General features: G+C 32.0%; 1 protein-coding gene across 4 annotated transcripts in view; it reads left to right on the top strand.

Annotated features, from left to right (window-relative positions):
* Positions 1 to 55: 55 nt before the first annotated feature.
* LOC140058925 (dedicator of cytokinesis protein 3-like) overlaps positions 56 to 23,081 on the top strand; it is a 43,587-nt gene continuing 20,561 nt past the window's right edge. For 2 of the 4 annotated variants that reach the window (XM_072104717.1, XM_072104714.1), the window contains exons 1-20: positions 56 to 156; positions 7,803 to 7,895; positions 8,248 to 8,288; positions 9,220 to 9,275; positions 9,907 to 10,003; positions 10,859 to 11,092; positions 11,526 to 11,564; positions 12,419 to 12,442; positions 13,624 to 13,763; positions 14,308 to 14,389; positions 14,556 to 14,691; positions 15,101 to 15,173; positions 15,637 to 15,740; positions 16,296 to 16,421; positions 17,048 to 17,172; positions 19,472 to 19,634; positions 20,293 to 20,402; positions 21,712 to 21,886; positions 22,397 to 22,494; positions 22,858 to 22,941. In XM_072104717.1, the coding sequence (XP_071960818.1) occupies positions 120 to 156; positions 7,803 to 7,895; positions 8,248 to 8,288; positions 9,220 to 9,275; positions 9,907 to 10,003; positions 10,859 to 11,092; positions 11,526 to 11,564; positions 12,419 to 12,442; positions 13,624 to 13,763; positions 14,308 to 14,389; positions 14,556 to 14,691; positions 15,101 to 15,173; positions 15,637 to 15,740; positions 16,296 to 16,421; positions 17,048 to 17,172; positions 19,472 to 19,634; positions 20,293 to 20,402; positions 21,712 to 21,886; positions 22,397 to 22,494; positions 22,858 to 22,941 (2,037 nt within the window). In that variant the 5' untranslated portion in view covers positions 56 to 119. Of the gene's footprint in view, positions 157 to 7,802; positions 7,896 to 8,247; positions 8,289 to 9,219; positions 9,276 to 9,906; positions 10,004 to 10,858; positions 11,093 to 11,525; positions 11,565 to 12,418; positions 12,443 to 13,623; positions 13,764 to 14,307; positions 14,390 to 14,555; positions 14,692 to 15,100; positions 15,174 to 15,636; positions 15,741 to 16,295; positions 16,422 to 17,047; positions 17,173 to 17,245; positions 17,353 to 19,471; positions 19,635 to 20,292; positions 20,403 to 21,711; positions 21,887 to 22,396; positions 22,495 to 22,857; positions 22,942 to 23,081 lie in introns of all 4 variants that reach the window. The other 2 variants (XM_072104715.1, XM_072104716.1) reach the window with 2 other exon arrangements.

Genomic DNA, 23,081 nt, shown 5'->3' with positions numbered 1-23,081 from the left:
GGCGCTATTTAATAAGATAAAAACCGTGTTGTTTCTTTACTTCCGTATCATCATCGTCTGCGTCGCGACATGAATCAAAACTATACAATTATGGAATATTAAACTTTGTCAGGAGAAAAATGTGGGTTAGAACGACCGAGAAGAAATATGGAATTGGTAAGATTAATAATGTGTTTATATTTTCTCGTAATATTGTGACATTTGGTGCATTATGTAAATGCATATCCTCGTGCCTTTATTTACCTCGGTTGGGTGTTTTGCGGCTGACACTTCTCGAGGGGGATGTGTTAACTTCCTCCTGCTGCTTATCGTCTGTATTTTGTGCATATCTAGCTAAGGCTTCACAATAACGCCCAGGCACTAGCAGCCTATTCTATAGTAATTTTTTATTTATATCCAACATCTTAATAATATTATCTAGATGTAATTAAATATTTATAAAATAAAATAAAACCAAAAAATTGTGTACATCTTGAAATTGTTATTTATCATATTGCAAACAATAACAGGAAATATTACTGTTGTTACACTGTACATATAAAATAAATAAAGTATATTGTTTTACCTGTATATACACTAAATAGTTGCATTGTTATTATCTTCCTGATAGCAAACATGATAGGTACAAAAATCATACTTGTATTTTCCTATGAATGTTATCTAATCAAAATCTATTATATGTAAATGTATTATCTTTGGAGGGCTAACACTATTGAATTGAACACTCTGTAGTTTTAGGTACATTTCCCCAATTTTATCAATGTCTGCAGTTTTATTTAAATTTTGTTGTAGTTTCCCGAAGATTAATATGTAAAATGTCCAAATGTGATTCAGAACTAAATTATTCATTACTTCTTTATTTAAAGTTTATTATAAAAGTATATTACAAATTGTTTTTGCTTTGAAAAAAATATTTTGTTTAAAATATAAATGCTTGTTTCACAAATTATAAAATTTATTTTTTAAAATAGATTTTTCCTTAGACTTTTAGAAGACAGAATGATAATTAGACATAGACATAGATATATTTTATTGTCACATAATAATTGTAAAATGTGAGACTCAGCTCCCCGTTACATTCATAATAAAAAAAACCATGTAAAAACATCAATACAATTCGATATATTGTACTGTAAGTCAATACATTGTAGGCCATGTACAGTTCATTAAAAGTAATTACAGTAATTATCTTACAAATTGTTTGTTAAAGAGACGAATTGAGGAGTATAGTTACTTTCAAGATCTACACACATTTTATTGTAAAAACTATTTTGGTTTGTCATCCTTGGAAAAAAATAAATTAAAATGCATAATAAGCAAATATCTGACCTAATTATTGATAAGAATCTGCCATATCACGATCAACATAGTTTCACTGTAGACTGTCTTGATACCGTATTAAATTCTGTATTAAATGTTCTAGTAATTGTTAGTGTGTGGTACAACATGACCCCCATGACCTTATGACCTGTATCCCTAGATAGGGCCTACATCCCTACACTCCTTAATGTTGGCATCATGTCACACATTAAGGGGTCTGGCCGATTGACCTTGTATAAATTCCAAAATGTTTAGGTACTTTCCCTAATCTTATGTTGTATGTTTCATGTTTCACCTTGCAATAAATATCAGAGTTTATTTGAGCTGTGGGATCATCACCTCCCTGGTGACACAGTGCAGGGGCAACTTAGTTAAGATTGGTTACATTTCAGGATTCTAATGTCCCCATTACTACACCCCCTGAAAATATTTTTCCCAATTTTATAACTTAAGGACAATGTTATTACTAATTTGCTAATACTAGTATTGTAAGTGTTTGTTTCTCTGTGGTTGTGTTTTCATTGTAAAACATTGGTTTCAGTCTTTGGCTTATTGTTTGTCAATTGATGTGGTTGTGTTTTCATTGTAAAACATTGGTTTCAGTCTTTGGCTTATTGTTGGCTTATTGTTGGCTTATTGTTTGTCAATTGAATTGACGAAAAAGACACACATCCAAATAGAAAGAAAGAACTTCATTTTTCAGTAGTGTTCTTAAGTATAATTTTTGCTATTTAGGTAAGTGTGAACTTAAGGTGGAGCTGAGCCAAGTTTATTTATGACTCATTCAGTCTTAGATGTTCCTTAAATATAATGTATGCTCCAGTCAAGGGTAGGGTTTCCTTTATCCTTGTCAATTACAGATCAAACTCTGTTTACTTTTATCCGATACTATTGAATACAGGGATTAAAATATAGGATTAAGAATTTAATCAGTGTACTCTACTTTAAAGCATGGAGACATTTATCCATGATTTTTGGGTTTAATACAGACTTACTGTAGTACTACAGGGTACTTCCAAATAAAGAACCTGTCCATGAAATTTATTTAAAAATAGGGAATGGGAGAACATACTAGGCCCCCTAGTTTATTGTGCGCACATTATGGTAGTGGGACGTGTTTCTGAAGTTGGAAATTTCTTTATTATTGCTGGCGGGGTTTGTAAAGTTTTTTACGATCTTTTACTTTCATATCATTCCTATTCTTATTGCTTCAAATTTTAGCTTGAGCTCTTAGTGTATTAAAGGCTTCTAGTCAAATTGAAAGGTTTTGGTATTATCGGAAATCTACTAGGTTGGTTCTCTAATTATTTGTCAAATAGAACACAACGAGTTAGTGTCAATGGTCAATTATCATCACAGGCTCCAGTATTAAGTCGAATTCCACAGGGTAGCGTTGTGGGCCCAATCTTATTTTCAATCTTCATTAACGATTTACCTGATGTTGTCGAATCTAATATACGTTTATTTGCAGACGACACTAAGTTGTATAGAGTGGTCAATAACATTGATGATGCGGATTTATTTCAGAGAGACATTGACAGTGCTTCCCATTGGTCTAATGTTTGGCAATTGCCATTTAATGACACTAAGTGTAAGGTATTTCATTATGGTCGTGATAATCCCAATTTCGTGTATTCAATGGCTGATAATTTACTACATGAGGTAAAGCAGGAGAAAGATCTAGGTGTTACCTTTGATCCTAGTTTAATCTTTAATTTGCATGTAGCGGATATTTGTAAAAGAGCTAATAAGAAACTAGGAATGATTTATACTGTAGATCTTTTATTAATTCTTGAATAAAGATGGATTTTTGAAGCTGTATAAGTCTATTGTCAGGCCAATGCTTGAATATTGTAATACTGTTTATAATCCTATTAGAAAACGAGATCAGGATGAAATAGAGAAGGTCCAGCAAAGAGCAACAAGATTGATTCCTAGGTACTGTAATATCCCTTATGGACAGCGTTTGAGAATTCTTGGTCTTCCTACCATGAGATATCGAAGGCAGAGAGCAGATATTATCCAAGTTTTTAGGATTGTAAAAGGTTTTGATCGTATTTCGATCAACACATTTTTTGAATTTGATCCAGACTCTCGTACCCGTGGACACCCATATAAACTCAAGTTTAAAAGCTCTCGTCTTAATATTAGGAGGGACACGTTCTCCAGGAGTGTTATTCTCTTATGGAATGCTCTGCCTACGGATGTAGTTTCATGTGCTACGGTGAACTTGTTCAAAGCAAAACTTAACGTCGCATGGTCCAACCACCCGCTGAAGTTTTCACCCTATATTGAATATGATTTTTTGCTAAGAGGGGCTTTTAAGCACTGAGTGCTTCGCCTCGATCCCGTAGACGAAAGTGTACGGGAAACAAGTAGAAACAAGTAAATTAATTGAGCAACCTGTCTATGAAGTTTATTTAAAAATAGGGAATGAGAAAACAGACGTTAGTATGTTTGAATGTGGGATTTTTTATTATTGTAGCTCCACAACAATTATTGTATTATACTTATAGTAAATTAATTGTTTCATTTAAAATGATTGAGGTTTTTGGAATCTTCCGGTGTTCAAGGTGGCGGCCATTACGAGCAGGATCAACGGATCTTTGGAGATCATTCTAAGTTTCGTCATACAGAAATTATCCTGGTGGCATCAAGGTCTTTATTAGTAAAAAATGAATAAACAGAAAACCATAATAAATTGTACTATTGAATTATAGTGCGTACTATTGCTCGCCATGTGATCCACAATCGTCCAATCAAATGACAAGAATTTAATATTTAGGTGTTACTGTTATATAATAATAAAATATAAAATTATTGATCTGTGAATTTGATACTTGGATTTGAAACTGGGATACTATGATTATTGCTTGTAAACACAACTTGGAGATTGGCAGACTTTTACTTTCTAATGTATTGTACATGATTATACTGTCAATGTGTACAATATGCCTACTGTATCTCACAAACAAAGATCAATGCTAATACAGTTATGCATCAACTTTACTATTCAATAACATTAAGTTGTGAAATTTATAAAGATCAAAATAACATCCACATTAACAATTTTTAGAATTTTCATCCAGTTTTGTTGTACAGGTAATTGTTTATAATGTAAATGTTGGGGATAGGCCTGTCCACAGGTTTGTATGACACACATTCCCTTTCCCTAAGAGTCCCTTTGTGTCCTACAGCTGCCACCAAACAGCGCTCATTTGCCTATCCACGACAGAGGCTGAGAGGGGCCAGTTCACTGTGGTAACCCTCCACTCTTCGAAAAAAAAAAATGAATTCTTTTAAGTAAACATGGTCCAGATGACATCCAGTCATTATGCGAGAAGACAAACAATGGTTGAGGAGTACAGTAACTTGTGAACCTGTTTCAATTATATAATACAATGGTTTGCGGCTCCCCTGCCTTAACAGCTAGGCCATTCGACTCAACTTGTAATGCAAATTCAAGTAGCTTGTAAATTTAAATCAAACCAGGATAATTATACAAATTTAATTAAAAAAGCATTGAAGCTTAGATATTAACTTAATGATTTGGAATCCATTGATAATCAGAACAAGATAGTGTGCCTTGCAAAGCCAAGCATTTCACATGTATTTAAATAAAAGAATCAATCAATCAATTTACAGGTAGGTCCATGATCCAATAAGGAAGTTCTACTAAATCAACATGTTTGTGTTTGTACTTTTTTTGGCCAATTTTCTGTGTTTACACATTGTATTCAATTGTAAATTTACTAATTGTATTGAAAGCAGTTGTTTGTTAAAACTATAGCTAATTTGTAGAATTTATTGTGCAATCAAACAAACAATATAAACTATAAATATAATAATAATTTTAAAACAATCAAAACATGCTCCTAGTTTTCTGTTTGGTGGTTATTTGTTTATAGATAGTACACATGTGTTCAAATGATTGTTATATTCTGATGTACAATATATGAATCACCACAAGTTGATTATGATGTCATGTTTGGTTTTTACTCAGATACAGCCTTGGTTTATAATTTGGATGAAAGATACCCTTTAATGGAGATCTCTGTTATAAAAAACACATGTTCAGTGATAATAATTATTATACAAAATCCATGAATTGACAATGCATTTGGTTTAAAAAGTACGTACACATAGTTTGTACTGTTTAAAATTGAGCTACTGTACATGTTATTTGTGAAGTGAAACTAATAATATATTTTGCCTTGACATCTATTCTACAGTACTGGTACTAGGTAGTTGTTTCTAAGAATAAGTGCTGCTAAGTTTGTTATTTATGGATTCTATATCAGATTTTATTAACAGAATTTTTATTTCGGAAGTTGCAGTAACATCTGGTTTATTTAATTGGTTTATTGATTTATTCTGTGTTTGTATTATGTTTCATTTTATGACCCAGTATTCCAATTGCCATGCTCTTGCTAAATTAATAATTACTATACAGTACTTGTTTCTAAACTATAGTAGATTGATTAAATATTTGTTAATTTGACTTAACTGCCATTTTATTTGACATCCTGTAGTTACACTATATATCATAAATATTGTCTTTAGATGTAGAACCGAAATATAGTGTTTAAGAATAATGGGTTACTATTATATTTGATAGTACAACACTTGTTTCACTTCATGTTGTGTTGAGTTGTGATGAATGACGAGTGTAACACGATGTAGTAGATCAATTTATGGTTTGTTACCCAATTTGTGTGATTCATAATAATTAGCTAGATTTTATCAATTCGCTTGTTAAATATAGTTTCATAATCATACTGTACTAAAGCTAAAATAAATATTTTTTATTTTATAAATATTTTTTATTTTAGCTGTCATTGTCATCTGTTGCATTTCTTTCCCTAAAAATGGGAACCCCATAAAATTGGAGACTCTATTGAGTCATGGCAGGATTACACTCTGGCAATCTTTACCTGTTTACCAAACCACATTCAATTGTGGATTTTAATATGAACTTTATTAAAATGTCGACATTGGTAACTTAACATTATTGTTTCCATTTTAATCTTTAGAAACTTAATACCTTTAAGGAAGTTATTAATGAAACAATAAGAAGGATATGTTGTTCTTAATGGTGGTTTTAAGTAGGGACTTAAAAGCGAAACAAAAACAATATGTATCATTGTGCACATGACTGACAACATTAGAAACTCTACATGTTATTTTTACCTCTAGTTTATTTTGTCATTCTTCTTATAGTCTTTTCCTGGATAAATCAAAAAGCCTTCAGATAGCTAATTATAAATGTGTAAACAATTCTTTTTATCAAACCAATGGTACGAATTACTAATTAACTAGCTAATTATAATTGTAATTAATTCTAGTGGTTCAATTTGACTATTGTAAATGTACTTTAAATACAGTATGTACTTAATTATGTGTTTAATTGACATTACTCAGCACAAGCTTGGTGGTCTTGAGGTATGATGACATGGTCATGGGTTCGAGTCTCACCCAAATAAATCTCAAAATTTATGCATGGTACTGTAAATTCAAAATCTGTGATTAACACATAATATGTTTGATATTCACAATTGTTTGCTTTATGCTAGCAGCGTTGATGATTGCAATTATCTGCTGCTTAATGCTAGACATATGTTGCCCTGGTCACTCTCAGCTGTACTCATTTGAGTCAGATAGGAAGTGATCTTTGTGTCAACAACCTAACATCTATTACCATACCAAGATGATGTAACTCTCTAGACGTCATCTTACAGTATAACTACCTAACCTACACTTTATTAGCTTAAAAGTTTTGATCAAAGCATTCAATAGATTAGTAATGTTCTTAGAAAGTGAATTCCATACAGTATCTTAGGGCCTGTAAATCTGCAGGCATATTGTCATTGAATGTCTATTAAATTTTGTGGTTTTTATGTTTTCTTTTACTGTACAGTAGATTGTCTACAAATAGATGTAAATAAAGTAAAAATATAAGTTACCAGACATTTGCATGCAATGATGCATACTGTCATGCCCCACATACCACTAACCCGCCTCAGTGGTTAAAAAAAGATCAATTATTAATTGCTGAGTGTTAATTGGTGTAATTGACTGAATAATGTTTCACTGCTTCCGACACATGTTGTACACAAATTGTTAAATATACCAAGAAAAAAAGAGTACCACAGTGAATACTGTAGTGTAACAACAAGTTTAATATCTAAATGCACAATAATTGCATCCTTAACATACCGTACCATATTATTTATGATATCATTTTTCTAAAAATAAAATTTATAGTTATATATTTAACATTAATTTAATAGTAATAATGTTTTTCTCCTAAGGCAAAAACGAGACTGATATTATTTTTTAAAGGAAATAGAAGCAATGTTTACAGTGAAAATGTATGAAGTACGAAAATAGTTGTGGTTTCACTGACAATACTGTAACAACATTATTGACAAACAAGCACATTTCTTTAGTACATTTTATTTATCAAGTTACATTTTATTTAGCCATATGCAACTTCGATGGGGAAAATGTGGAACATGGACTAAAATTAGAAATTGGACAAGCAGTACATATTATAGAAGAAAGTGAAGATAAAAGTAAGTTGTTTACTTTATGAAAACAAGTGACGGGAAATAAATGTAGGTAAAAAACAAAATACTATGGTTAGTTTAATTTTGGTGAAATCTGCTGTCCTTGTGATCGTCAGTCGAAATGTATTTGATTATGTAAGAGAACTATAACAAATGTTATATGCTGATGTTGCAATGTTGCATCCTCCAAAATAGATGTCAAGCTGTTGGTCACCTATTGTACACCAATGCAGTACAATCTTATTGTGTACTGTACGTACTTAGTGGCTTAGTTTGTTCTGATTCAAGAGTAAAGATGCAACAATGTATCTATTGTTTTATATACTCATTAGTCAATTTAATGATTTAATTTTTTCAGGTTGGCTACGAGGATGCGCAATAAAAAGGAAAGATCAATTGGTAAGAATGTCAAAATATCCTGGCAATGTTTCACCCTCTGAGTCAGGAGTAGATTAACCATATCTATCCAACCATGGAGAATTTCTCCATGATCCAACTAATAATAATGTATCAATTGACCAGTAGTATGATTGTTGACCATAGTATGATTGACCATACAGTAGTATGATTGTTGACCATAGTATGATTGACCATACGGTAGTATAATTGTTGACCATAGTATGATTGACCATACAGTAGTATGAATTGACCATACAGTATTATATGAATTGACCATAGATAGTATGATTGACCATAGATAGTATGATTGACCATACAGTAGTATGAATTGACCATAGTATGATTGACCATACAGTAGTATGATCAGGGAGTTGGGTATGATTGACCATACAGTAGTATGAATTGACTAATATTATATTGATTTCTGGTAGGAGTGATGTTCATACAGTAGGCCTAGGCCTAGAGTAGGCCTTAGCTAGGCCTACTGTTTACACATTGAACATATAAGATACTAGTTCAATGTGTCATTCTTGGCAACTTTGTGTTGTGCTTATGATCTTCCGTATGTTTTATAATAGAAATAGTGGCATTTGTGTGTATAGGTTATAAACAATTGAAAATGGTCATGCTGTATGAGGAAGTGCTTTCAATATGTGTTGTATACAGTATCAAGTAACAGGATATGTACAAGTGGAAAGTTCCTAGCAAATTAATGGTTTTCCTTCTTCAAATTCTACCACACATTTTAAAATAGAACTTACTTTCCCTTATAATTGAATTTAAACAACTAAAAAAATGCTTTAAGTAGTTTTAAATTTGTAACTGAATTCAGTATACATCATTTCAGAATGTGCGAAACAGACATTTATGGAGATGGTAGTCAATAACTATTACCCTAATTAATATCTGATTATTATTCTATGTCTTGCAGGGAATATTTCCATCAAATACCATACACATAAAAAAGTGTATTGTTGAAAATGATGGGTAAGTATAGCTTAGCCTACCATACTCATATTTTGAAAACAAAAATCTAGTATTTAATGTGTCTGTCCTATCTATAAGCTATGTCTACAATGTTAAACTTTATGTGACAAAAAAATGTGATTTGCCCATATATGGACATGATGTCATATCACTACCATATTTGGGCTTATCAGTACTATATTTGGGCATATCACACTTCTTTTGTCAAACTATCCGTGCAACCAACCTATTGTACTGTGTACAGTTTATATTGCAATTTACACGCATTTAAAAATTTGTGTAAATGGTTAGGTTTCCCTTTGTAGGCCTAAAAGCATGACATTCAGAGATAAAGTTTGTGTTTGAAAAACTGAAACTCAGAATTAAAACTTTTGATAGATTTTATCATGCAACATTTCCTCAAACTGTTCATCTGTTACAAGTGTGATAACTTCCTGATAAATCAAGTTAACACAGTTTAAATTTCTTGTTGTCATGAAGTCCAGGTCAGTCTGGGTCAATCTATATTTGTTTTCACAAAGTTGAAAGAAGGCTGAAATTGGAAATCAAAGCTTACCTCTCTAGAATGAAAGCTAAGAACATGCTTAATCAAATGTGTATGAATGTTTAATATTTGATTTGAATTTTTTAGGAGATATGAAACAGTATTACCAGCTGAAGATCCGATTGGGCGAGAAGTTACTTCAGTATTGCGAGAATGGGACATGATATTAAAGAATGCATATGTGGTACGTGACATTTAAAACATTTGTGTGTTTTAAACCATTGCATCTTTTACTTTATCGTTTTGATTTTGTTTTTTTATTTTTTTATTTTGTATCTCCATTGAGATCCAGCCACTGATACCCACAGCATTGTCATTTTGTATCTCCATTGAGATCCAGCCACTGATACCCACAGCATTGTCATTTTGTATCTCCATTGAGATTCAGCCACTGATACCCACAGCATTGTCATTTTGTATCTCCATTGAGATCCAGCCACTGATACCCACAGCATTGTCATTTTGTATCTCCATTGAGATCCAGCCACTGATACCCACAGCATTGTCATTTTGTATCTCCATTGAGATCCAGCCACTGATACCCACAGCATTGTCATTTTGTATCCATTGAGATCCAGCCACTGATACCCACAGCATTTTCATTTTGTATCTCCATTGAGATCCAGCCACTGATACCCACACCATTGTCATTTTGTATCCATTGAGATCCAGCCACTGATACCCACAGCATTGTCATTTTGTATCTCCATTGAGATCCAGCCACTGATACCCACAGCATTGTCATTTTTTCAGTGCTTATTTTATTTTGTATCTCCATTGAGATCCAGCCACTGATACCCACAGCATTGTCATTTTTTCAGTGCTTATTTTATTTTGTATCTCCATTGAGATCCAGCCACCGACACCTAAAGCATTGTCATTTTTCAGTACTTATTTTATTTTGTATCTCCATTGAGATGCAGCCATTGATACCTAAAGCATTGTCATTTTTTCATTAATTTGCCTTTGGATTTATCTTGTTTATCCGCTAATTTTCAACCATTTCATTCAGATTAATTGACTCTTTCTCATTGTACAGGTCGGAAACACGAGAGATTTCTCCATTCTTCAACTCCTTATGGAGAAACTGATGGAATTAAGGCTAGAACTGATTTCCGGATTATTAACGCAGGAGCAGACGAGGGAGCTTAAGAAGGAGATCACGGGACGAATCGACCAGGGTAACAACCAGCTGGAACTGGATTTAGTTCCCCGCATTGGTGGTGAGATGGTTGCCGGCGACGCTTGTAATATTTATCAACTATATAAAATTGTGAGTTACTGTATACTCTTTGTTTGTATTCCAGTCAAGTTTATTTTTCAATTTTTAAATGACATTTATAGATTAATGTATTAAACAGATTGTACATTAATGTATTTCATTGGTTGCAAATTAATGAGTTTTAGAGGTTGCAAATTAATGAGTTTTAGAGGTTGCAAATTAATGTATTTTATAGGTTGCAAATTAATGTGTTTTAGAGGTTGCAAATTAATGTATTTTATAGGTTGCAAATTAATGTATTTTATAGGTTGAACATTAATGTATTTTATAGGTTGAACATTAATGTATTTTATAGGTTGAACATTAATGTATTTTATAGGTTGAACATTAATGTATTTTATAGGTTGAACATTGTATTTTATTGGTTGCACATTGTATTTGAATTGAAACTAAAATGTTTTATTTTTCTGTTCTATTTTGATAGCATCTAAGAAGTTCGGAAGATACCAAATACATGTCAAGTGTAAGTTACTTGTTTACATGCTACTGCGGTACATTCATAGCTTTCTGCAGTAATTCATATTTACTGCATTACGAAACAATTGATCCAAACCACATAGTGTTGTACTATTCAAGTGTGGAATTTCCTCAGTATTTAATGTACACAGTAGGAATTCTTTATACCTTATTTCCTTGTTGTGTTTCCTCATATTCTGACAATGGTAAACTGTAATCTGTCACTCAAATCAAACAATTTAAGCCCAGCTATTCAACCTTTATACTATTACTGTTATATAGTAGCATTGTAAAGATAGTCACTAAATGGGTCTGAATCTGATAATATTTGATGCTGTAAATTCAAAATTTTTCTTTTTTGTCACAAAAACAACAACAATGACCCCCTTTGCAAAATACAAAGTTTAGGTTACTTTATTATTTGATCAAAACATCCATTTACCATAGATGATGATGATGATGAAATATAATATTAGTGTTCATATTTTATAACATCCATTTACCATAGATGATGATGATGATGAAATATAATATTAGTGTTCATATTTTATAACATCCATTTACCATAGATGATGATGATGATGAAATATAATATTAGTGTTCATATTTTATAACATCCATTTACCATAGATGATGATGATGATGAAATATAATATTAGTGTTCATATTTTATACCATTAAAACAGTTTTTGCCCCTTATTTAGTAATTATTTAACAAATCTTTAAAACAATCACAACAATTGAGTGTATCCCCTTTCTTCACAAGGTCAAAAGAATTAATAATAATAGAATGACAACATTGCGTTGTATGTTTTTAGTAGTAGTATCAACAGCTTTGTATTTCTTTACTTTACACTGTAGTCTTCAAACAATAAATCAACAAAAGTAAGTAATGGATATACCATGCCATTTGAATAAAAAAGCAGTATTATAAATATAAGCAGAAAGATAGAGGAATTTTAATAATTTAGTGAATTATTTTTATTTATTACAGTAGGTGATTTTATGTTATTATTACATTGTATGCATTTAGTTTAAATATTATTAACACCAACAAAATGCTGTACCAGTATGTATTAATAACTGAAGTTCAAGAACCGTAATATTTTATTTTCGTTCTTTTATCTTTTAATCAGTTGTCTGAATACTCACATTGGTCCACATTTGAGCATAACAACCAAGTTTTAAACAAATACTGTGAAACTTGTTTTAAGCAAAATTAAAATGTCACATTTGTTTTGATGTGCAATTTTATATAAATTGTTTACATTAAATTGATTTTTTAATATGAATCTTATTTTTTAAATAACAAAAAAATAAAAATGTTTAGGAATCATTCATTTTGTAATTACATTTTTTAATGTTTTTTTATGAATCTTAATATTTAAATATTTTTTATCAGATTTTATTCTTAGTATTTATGTTTTTTCTATTGCCTATTGAAAAAAAATGTTTATAAAATGCAATTTAATTTAAAGTTTAATTTTTTTTCAAATAGTCATTTCGTTTTAGGCCTTTTCAATGAACTTAAAAATTGTAGTTTAGTATTTTAAGATGGCAGTCATGCTTTTTAAATTATAACAATGCAATATTATGTTTAATATTTATGCAAAGCATGACTGGGATATGTGGGCTCAGAAGCTCAACAAATGTGGTTTCCAGTGTGTAGTACATTTTATGAAAATGACTCAAAATGCATTCCTATTATAAAAATGACTCCAAATAACGAGAGGCAAGCCATGATTCAACTTTGCAGACTTTTTTTTCTGTTGTCTTGGCCAATTTATTTGGTTTATTAGGCTTTTTTCTGGTTTATTTTGCATCAACTTTTTCATTTTTTTACACTTGTGCTAAACAGTGCATAGAGCCTATTTGTATTTTGAGCTTTTAAATTTAAAACCATTTAAATGTTGATGACAAATAGATCAAAATATTGAATCATGGCTTGCATTCCTATTTATACCCACATCATAGTAGTGGTTTTTTAAAGCAGCTAGCACAGTAAAGTACTGTATTTCTTTAATAAAATGATAATAAAGCAACTATTATTTTTTTTCTATTTATAGGGTACAGCTCTTGAAGGAACGCAAACAATATTATCACATCACATATATTTCAACATGAAGAACTTTGGTTGTGCCTTGGCAGGTGAAGAAGCAGACGTCTACTTCACCTTGTACAATGCCTCAAATCAAACATATTTTAGGTAAAATAGAAATATTATTTTCTCTGTATGCATTGCTAGATTAACTGGTCGCATCTGTTTTTTATTTATTTATTCTTTATACTGGGTAACCTCTTAAGTAAACAAACTGTTCTCCAAAGGGCCCAGTACACAAATCACAATCACAGTAAAATTTAAAACAAATCAACGAGACATACATAATAATATTAATAGATTTTGGTAAACAAACCACTACGATTTTTCTTCACTAGGTGAATGAATTTAACTATACATTTACGTTCTATTAACCCCTAGCTATCAGCGCAAGCTCGGTGGTCTAGAAGTATGAACACCAGGCTAGTGATCTGGAGGTCATAGGATAGAGTACCACCCGAGAATTACTTGCATATTTTTTCGCAAGTACAGTATTCTCAATGTACTTAGTATGAAGTACAAATTACGTCAGAGTAGGGCAAAACATATGACCAATTACTCAACTCCCTGACGCAAAGCTACTCCACAGTAGTTACAAACAATTACAATTCAGTTCTATTATCTGTTAAATAGTTCTGTTTATTTTTTACAGTGAACGGTATTTGGCAAAAATTAATAAACAAGGTGTCAGCAATAATGTGGAAATGATCGGCAAACAATCAACAATTTTTTGCGTAAGTCATTATTTATTTATCATTACTTATTTGTGGGCGTGGTTGCGGACTACTACATTGTAGTCCAGGAGTGTAAAAGGATTTTTCGTATCTGGGCCTCTGGAGAGCATGGGCTATTGTTGGTTTATCTAGGTATATTGGCATTCATACCATGTTGTTGTTGTAGGATTTAGGCAATCAAGATTTGTTGAAGGATATTTATTTAGCATGTCACATTGTACGCATTGGACGAATGAACCCTCACCCGTCAACGACGTTAGGAAGAGGACCAAAAGATTACAGAAGGCCTTTTGGAGTAGGAGGTTCGTGGTTTCTTATATATGTATGACTTTCCATTTTGAATCATATATTAATTTGTTTATATAACAATTTGTTTTTTACAGTCAGCTCTCCTAATACCTGTCACCTTTTTGACTGGCCAAATATGTCTCGTAAAGTCTGATATTCGGAATGTGTTTTTAATGGTAAAAAGAAATTTGGGACTGTTTGGTATTGCAAGAGTTTCTGGTTTTCGGAGAATCCAGTATTGGGAGAGTCCAGTATTGGGAGAGTTGACTGTAGTATGTTTAAAGTGTTAGTTTGTCCATTGTTTGTAGGCATTTGTGTGTTTGCAATGGTTTCAGTGTCTGGCCACATTTTAATTAATAAAGTATACCTGAGTATATAACAAGGCTAAATTATCTTAGCATCTTATTTGTGTTTTTTCCACAGTGTTAAGTTTAAGTGACTTACTCACAGCTGATAATTCCAGCTCAAATGAAAAAGAAAAACCGATTAAAATAACGTAAGTATTGAAACTTTTCATGGACTTTCCCAGACACACTACTCATCAAATTGATGACATAAGGGCGTGTGGGTGTGTTGGACGTTCGACTACTGATCGAGGTTCGAATCCAACTCTTGCCGCATTGCTTGTATCCTTAGGCAAAATACTTTACTTACGATTGCCTCTGTATAAATGAGAACCCGATTAGATCATGACACAACTTTGCGCTGATTACTAGCAGCATTATGGGAGTATGTTTCCATACATGTTTGATCCAAAAACAATGACTGGGGTAATAATGTTCAGCACTTAGAGGTTTCACAACATTAGGCGCTATATAAATCTAGTATATTATTATATTAATAATTTCTATGGCTGGATAAGAATAAGTCGGCTAACCAAGGAGCAAAACTTTAACTGAGGTCAGCGTTAGTCAACTACCTCACATGGGACTTAAATTTCTAATAATTTGTTTTCACAGTCTTGTAAATGCAAATACTGACAATGATTTCTCTACGCTTCATGAAACGCTGATTACACCTGGCAAAAGCAGCAAGAGTTTACCAACCAGTACCACCAACTTAGGTAAGCATACTCACTCAGCACGTGCACTTAAGCACACTCACTCAGCACGTGCACTTAAACACACTCACTCAGCACGTGCACTTCTTCACCAACTTAGGTAAGCACACTCACTCAGCACGTGCACTTCTTCTCATTAACTACCAATGTTCTGATAGCATACAAAATGATTGATTTCTACTTTCCTTCTTTTGTTAGTGACACGTAACAACAATACACAATCAACTTTCCCAATACTGGACTCTCTGAAACCAGAAACTCTCCCAATACCAGACTCTCTGAAAACCAGAAATTTCCCAATACTGGACTCTCTGAAAACCAGAAATTCTCCCAATACCAGACTTTTTTTGAGGACCAAAAGGTCCCAAATTTATTTTTAGCATTTAAAACACATTCCAAATACTGTACCAGACTTTCCATAAAACCAGACATATTTGGCCGGCCCAAAGGTGTCCGGTATTGAGGAGAGTTGACTGTATATTTAAATAGAAACCAGGCATTAGGGTTATACTATATTAAACTCTCTCTCACTCTTGTTAATACTTTTTTTTTTCTTAGGCGTTATCATTGAAATGAGAATGCTTCATGGCGAACTAGAACAACTTAAGATTGAAAAGCCATTGCTGTTTAAACAGAACGTGTCAATCACCAGAAAACTTGGATTTGCTGATGTCATTATGCCAGGTTTTTACATCATTTTTGTCGATATTCAGATTAGGCCCTCTACAGTTGTGCAGTGACCCTAGCCTTATACAATCGTCCACTTGATTCGGTCAATAGTGTAATGTTTGACCGCCTTTATTTAGTAGTACTTTAATGCACTACACGAATTTAACTGTATTTCAACACAATTGTGCTGTTATGTGCATAATTAATTTGAATAGTATTGATATCTGTAGAGTCACTCTAGTAGACTCATCAGGACTCTCACCATTAAGCTCTGTCTACACTATCAAACTTTAGTTGACAAAAAAATGTGACGTGCCCATATATGGACATAATGATGTCATATCACTACCATATTTATGCACATCACACTTTTTTGTCACATAAAGTTTGATAAATCGTGTAGACAGAGCTTTAGTTAGCATTGCTATCACAAACACTGATATTGCATAGGAACATTAATATAGCCTTTATTTTATATTTTTTACTTTTATTTCAATGTGGTTATACAATTCTAAATAGTTGCTTGAGTTTGTAAGGCCAGCAATTGTTGATGATTCTAAATTGTTTATATTTCAAAATGGCCGCAAAACATGTTTTCTTTGATTGTATGTTTTTGGTTCAGCAATTTTTTATAACCTCAGGCGATGTACGAAACGATCTTTATGTTGTGCTTGATCGAGCAATATTTGACCGTGGTGGAAAGACTGCGGGAAAAAATGTCGAAGTAACTGTGTGCGTTATTGACCGAAGTAACATGCGTAAAATGGTACGTTCTAAAACTGACTGATTACAGTCATTTCATTGGTCATAATTTCATCATAAATGTTGTCATTTTACAGGAGATGTTCGCAACGATGTTTATATTCATCTTAATACCGCGGATTTCGAAAAAGACCGCAACAAAGTTGAAATAATCGTGCATGTACTGACTGACAACAAGATTGTGGTTCGTTGCATTTTTACTCTTTAATGTCTGTCGCCGAAGCTACTCACACCGTTTTGTTGAATGTTTCGCTTGAAATACGCTTTTAGAATTTGATTTTTTTTTTTGCATCTTTATGTTATAGTTTTTGTAGCTGTTTAAATTTGTTTTTTTTTCTATGCAGGTAATTTTTTTGAAATGGATTCTCCTTACTAACTATTGCATGGGATGCCCGTTGTTTAATATGTATATTATATTGCATGGCATTGTTTTAATGTATTATTACTTGCCTCAAATATTGTTGAATTCTGTATACTAAATCTTTGTTTTACTTTTTACAATTTAATTGATGATTTTTAACTTTTTTATTTATTATCAGGTTATTATATTCTGCTTTTCTTATTTATTTAGAATTTTAACATTATTCTTTTAAATATACTTACTAAATGTATCAATTTAAATTAAGTAAAACTCCTCTGTTACGACGGGAACACCATCATTAGGATTCAACAAAAGGTCCTGTTAATCGAGACGACTGTATAGTTTTAAAACATTTATTTCCCCACGTTATTTACATAGTGTTCCCTTATTGGAAGTGTCCGCTTAATAAGGGGTGTCCGCTTAATAGTGGTGTCTGCTTAATAGTGGTGTCTGCTTAATAGTGGTGTCTGCTTAATAGTGGTGTCTGCTTAATAGTGGTGTCCGGTTAATAAGGGTGTCCGCTTAATAAAGGGTATCCGCTTAATAAGGGGTGTCTGCTTAAAATGGGTGTCCCCTGAAGGAGGCGTTTTACTGTGTTTTAAGTTATTATTTTATATCTAGTTAAAATGAGCGTGTATGCTGTATGTTCTATATGTCAACTATTGTGCTATGTTAAAATGAGCGTGTATGCTGTATGTTCTATATGTAAACTATTGTGCTATGTTAAAATGAGCGTGTATGCTGTATGTTCTATATGTCAACTATTGTGCTATGTTAAAATGAGCGTGTATGCTGTATGTTCTATATGTAAACTATTGTGCTATGTTAAAATGAGCGTGTATGCTGTATGTTCTATATGTCAACTATTGTGCTATGTTAAAATGAGCGTGTATGCTGTATGTTCTATATGTCAACTATTGTGCTATGTTAAAATGAGCGTGTATGCTGTATGTTCTATATGTAAACTATTGTGCTATGTTAAAATGAGCGTGTATGCTGTATGTTCTATATGTCAACTATTGTGCTATGTTAAAATGAGCGTGTATGCTGTATGTTCTATATGTCAACTATTGTGCTATGTTAAAATGAGCGTGTATGCTGTATGTTCTATATGTCAACTATTGTGCTATGTTAAAATGAGCGTGTATGCTGTATGTTCTATATATCAACTATTGTTCTATGTTAAAATGAGCGTGTATGCTGTATGTTCTATGTGTCAACTATTGTGCTATGTTAAAATGAGCGTGTATGCTGTATGTTCTATATGTCAACTATTGTGCTATGTTAAAATGAGCGTGTATGCTGTATGTTCTATGTGTCAACTATTGTTCTATGTTAAAATGAGCGTGTATGCTGTATGTTCTATGTGTCAACTATTGTGCTATGTTAAAATGAGCGTGTATGCTGTATGTTCTATGTGTCAACTATTGTTCTATGTTAAAATGAGCGTGTATGCTGTATGTTCTATGTGTCAACTATTGTGCTATGTTAAAATGAGCGTGTATGCTGTATGTTCTATGTGTCAACTATTGTGCTATGTTAAAATGAGCGTGTATGCTGTATGTTCTATATGTCAACTATTGTGCTATGTTAAAATGAGCGTGTATGCTGTATGTTCTATGTGTGTCAACTATTGTGCTATGTTTAACTGTCTTCTCTTTTGTATTTTAAATTTTCATATTTTAATTTTAACAAACAAATAAATAATGGTTTTATGTGTTGACTACTATGCTTTTCTTACTGTATAAATCATTTTAAAAGTTAATTTGATTTATTTACATTTTCTGATTTGATCTTTTTTTTATGAATAACACAAACTAAACAAATGCTTTTAATTATATTTATACCATTTTAACAAAATTAGCGATATATTTCTTATGTCATCATTCTTCATATTCTTGTAATGTTCACATTAATAATTAAAATGTTGAATGTTTTGCAGCCATGCATTTGTCTTGGTGACGGAGAGAAGCCAGTAGAGGAGTATAAATCGGTGGTGTATCGCCATACCAACCAGCCGCGCTGGAACGAGATCATCAAACTGATGATACCCATTGACAAGTTCAATGACACACATATCCGCTTTGAATTTAGGCACTGTTCAGGTAAACACTTAATTTTATTTTATTTTTTTTCTTTATGCCAAGGATTACCAATAGTAAATTAATCACCGTCCTATGAGATAGGTGGTAATCCTCCTGATGCAGGGCTGTTTTGTGAACCAGTTCCCTACTTGTCTCGAATGATGAACTGGGTTCTTTAAAGTACACACTCACGGGTTATAACTGTACACTGGACCTACGGTTTATAATTGAGAAGATTTTAAATATGAACAGTGTTGTCATGTATTTGCCAAGAGATTCATTCGGTTTATGCAATGAATATATTGATGAGGTGGCTAGCATTACCAAATGGTAGGGATAGCAAGGGTTGATACGCAGGGATCAGGGCATGTAAGATTGGGCCTAAGAATAGCAAGTATTGAGGGGTACTGTATATGCAGGGTTCCCTAATTGCTATAACTTATTTCAGCAGTATTGATAATGTTTATTGACTATTATGTTTTACTGGAGGGTTCCCTATAAGTTTAAGCCAAGCATACCATAGTTTATTTGTGTTTTCATAGTTGTTATCTCCGTAATCGCAACAGATTTACGTAGTAATTATTGGCATTCTGTAATACTTGCTAACCCAGTAACATAATGCATGTTTTATTTGTCTATCTTATGAACTTTATAATACGTACATTTTATTTTGCTGTAGGTAATAGAGCTAATAACATGAGAAAGTTATTTGGAATGTCGTTTGTAAAGTTGATGAAAGGCGACGGGACAACATTGCATGATGGACCCCATGAGCTATATGTTTACACGGTAATCAACTTGCTTGTTACACAACTTTTGACATTTTAGTTGGGTTACTTTGGTTAGTGGTTTAGTTGGGTTTAGATTTTTTAAATTCAAAAAGATTGTCTTACCTGAACATTAGTTAAACATTTCTTCTTTTAAATAAAGTAACATTAATAACGTAACATGATATTAGTGCCATGTGTAATACACATCCTCCGTCACAATGGTTTAATTTAAAATTCAACTTGAATTTATTCAAACATAATTTAACGGTCTTAATGGAATGTTTTCATTAGATCTATTTTAGAAATATGTCTGTATTTATCATTCATGTGTAATGTTGCGGTGATATGTTTAATTATTTTAGCTTCCAGACAAGCTAAGAAATGTGAGTTGTTGCATATTTAATTCCAAAACGTTTTTCCTAATAAACTAAACAAGTCAATTGATGATGACATTTAAGTTCTTGTTCAATAAACATTACATTACTTAGATGAAATACAATTTGTCTTGTATTTATCTTACAATTACTGTTGTAACAACTTTTACTTCTGTTCATTGTGAAAGGTAAACTAACACACAACTAAAACTGAATAGTATTTATTTTAAATGAGGAATTGCTGTCATTTTGCTCATGATTTTTTTGTTTAAATTCCAAAACCTAAACGTACTTGTAATATTTTTTAAATACTGTAATAAATATCTATTGATAGTGTGACGTTTCATAAGGGCTTTTTTTTAAAGAGCTGAGAGATATTTTAGTTGTCATTAGTAATCTGTATAAACACTTAGGTCATATAAAACTGTATCAACCAATTTGCTTTTTGAAATAAAGGGTTTTATAAAGCCTGCTTACCTTTCATTGGTATTGATGTCCTTTCATAGCTTGGTGAACAAAAGCTAATCATTTTCCATTATAGACATATGATTGTAAATTTTGTATAAAATCTTGTTATTTTTCATTTAGAGTATGTTTTTATAAACATTTACCCAATATGTTTCATGTTCCCTTAAAGTCATTTTAATGAAAAAGCAAAATAAAATTAATTGGGTGTAGTTCTCGGGTGGGATTCGAACCCACGACCTTCAGATCACAAGCCTGGTTAATGTATAATAAATGTTAACATGATTTGCATTGCTGCAGTAAATGTATAATTCTAGTGACCACAGTAGGTGACCATCATACACTAGATATATTACTGCAGTAAATGTATAATTCTAGTGACCACAGTAGGTGACCATCATACACTAGATATAGTGACCACAGTAGGTGACCATCATACACTAGATATATTAAAAATAATATCTAATGTTTTGTATTCTTTATTTTTAGTGTACGGATCACAATCGATTTGAGAATCCTTCAGCGTACCTAGTTCTGCCATTCAGTACAACTGATACCGCAAACAAATCCATAAACGCTCAGAATAACAGTAACTATCCCAGAAGCCCTAGAGAATTCTTTCACGTAGAGACAACCATCTGTTCAACTAAGCTCACACAAAATGGTAATTATTTCAATTGTTTAAATATAGATCTATAATATTGATGAGAACAAATAAGATCGAATCAGCCTTTAGATTGGATATGTACATATATTTTTGTTTTCGTTACTAGACCCCATGGTTTAGGACATTTTATTCGTAATTTAGGCCTTTGGCCCATTTACATAACAAAATAACACTTGGAGAACGAAAACTAAATCACATCTTCTTGTATGCTAAATAAAAATAGCATTGATAAATATATAAAACATTACAATCCTATGAGGACATTAATTGCTAGAACATAAAAACTGACGAATACATATTTTATATTATTAAACATAGAGCATTTTGTGTAATGTTTATGTCAGGAAACAGGTTTACTCATGACCCAATGTAATCGTTTTCCATCTCTAATCCATTCTTAATGCAACTTAAGTCTGTTCTTATAAACCCACTTGTTGAACATAGAATAAGTCAGTGCTTACACTTACCATCTTTGATTTTAGTAATTTTTGAAAACATTATTTACAGTAAATTTGTTAGATCTTTTACGCTGGAAAAAAAATACAAACAATGTTGTAGACACGTTACGAAGGCTGTCAAAGGTCGGAGGTCAAGATATTGTTAGGGTGAGTATACGCATTCCTTCATGGTATAAGAATGTGTGATTTGGCTTTTCAAGTAGGTCACAAACTTATTATTACATTGTGAGGGGTTTTCCCGAATGATGGTATAAACTTATTATTACATTGTGAGGGGTTTTCCTGAATGATGGTACGATAAAAATGGTAAGTACATAAACTATGAAAATAAGTATACAAATGTGTCATTTGCTCAGTTCCACATTTAGATTAATACCGTACATGTTTCGTTTTAGATTAATACCGTACATGTTTCGTTTTAGATTAATACCGTACATGTTTCGTTTTAGATTAATACCGTACATGTTTCGTTTTAGATTAATACCGTACATGTTTCGTTTTTAATAACAGATTTTGCAAGATGTTCTTGACACACTCTTTTCTATATTGGATGACAATCCTGAGAAGTATGCTGACTTGGTCTTCAAAGGACTCGTAAGTATTCAAATATTGCAACCATTTTTAAAATGAAAACATTTGTGATTACAATAATTGGTATATGAATATATTATTGTGATCAATATTCGAATCCAACTTTCGCGGCATTGCTTGTATCGTTAGGCAATATACTTTAC

Source organism: Antedon mediterranea, chromosome 9 (assembly GCF_964355755.1).
Source record: "Antedon mediterranea chromosome 9, ecAntMedi1.1, whole genome shotgun sequence".
NCBI classification, from domain to species: domain Eukaryota; kingdom Metazoa; phylum Echinodermata; class Crinoidea; order Comatulida; family Antedonidae; genus Antedon; species Antedon mediterranea.
This window is presented reverse-complemented; position numbering and strand designations above follow the sequence as displayed.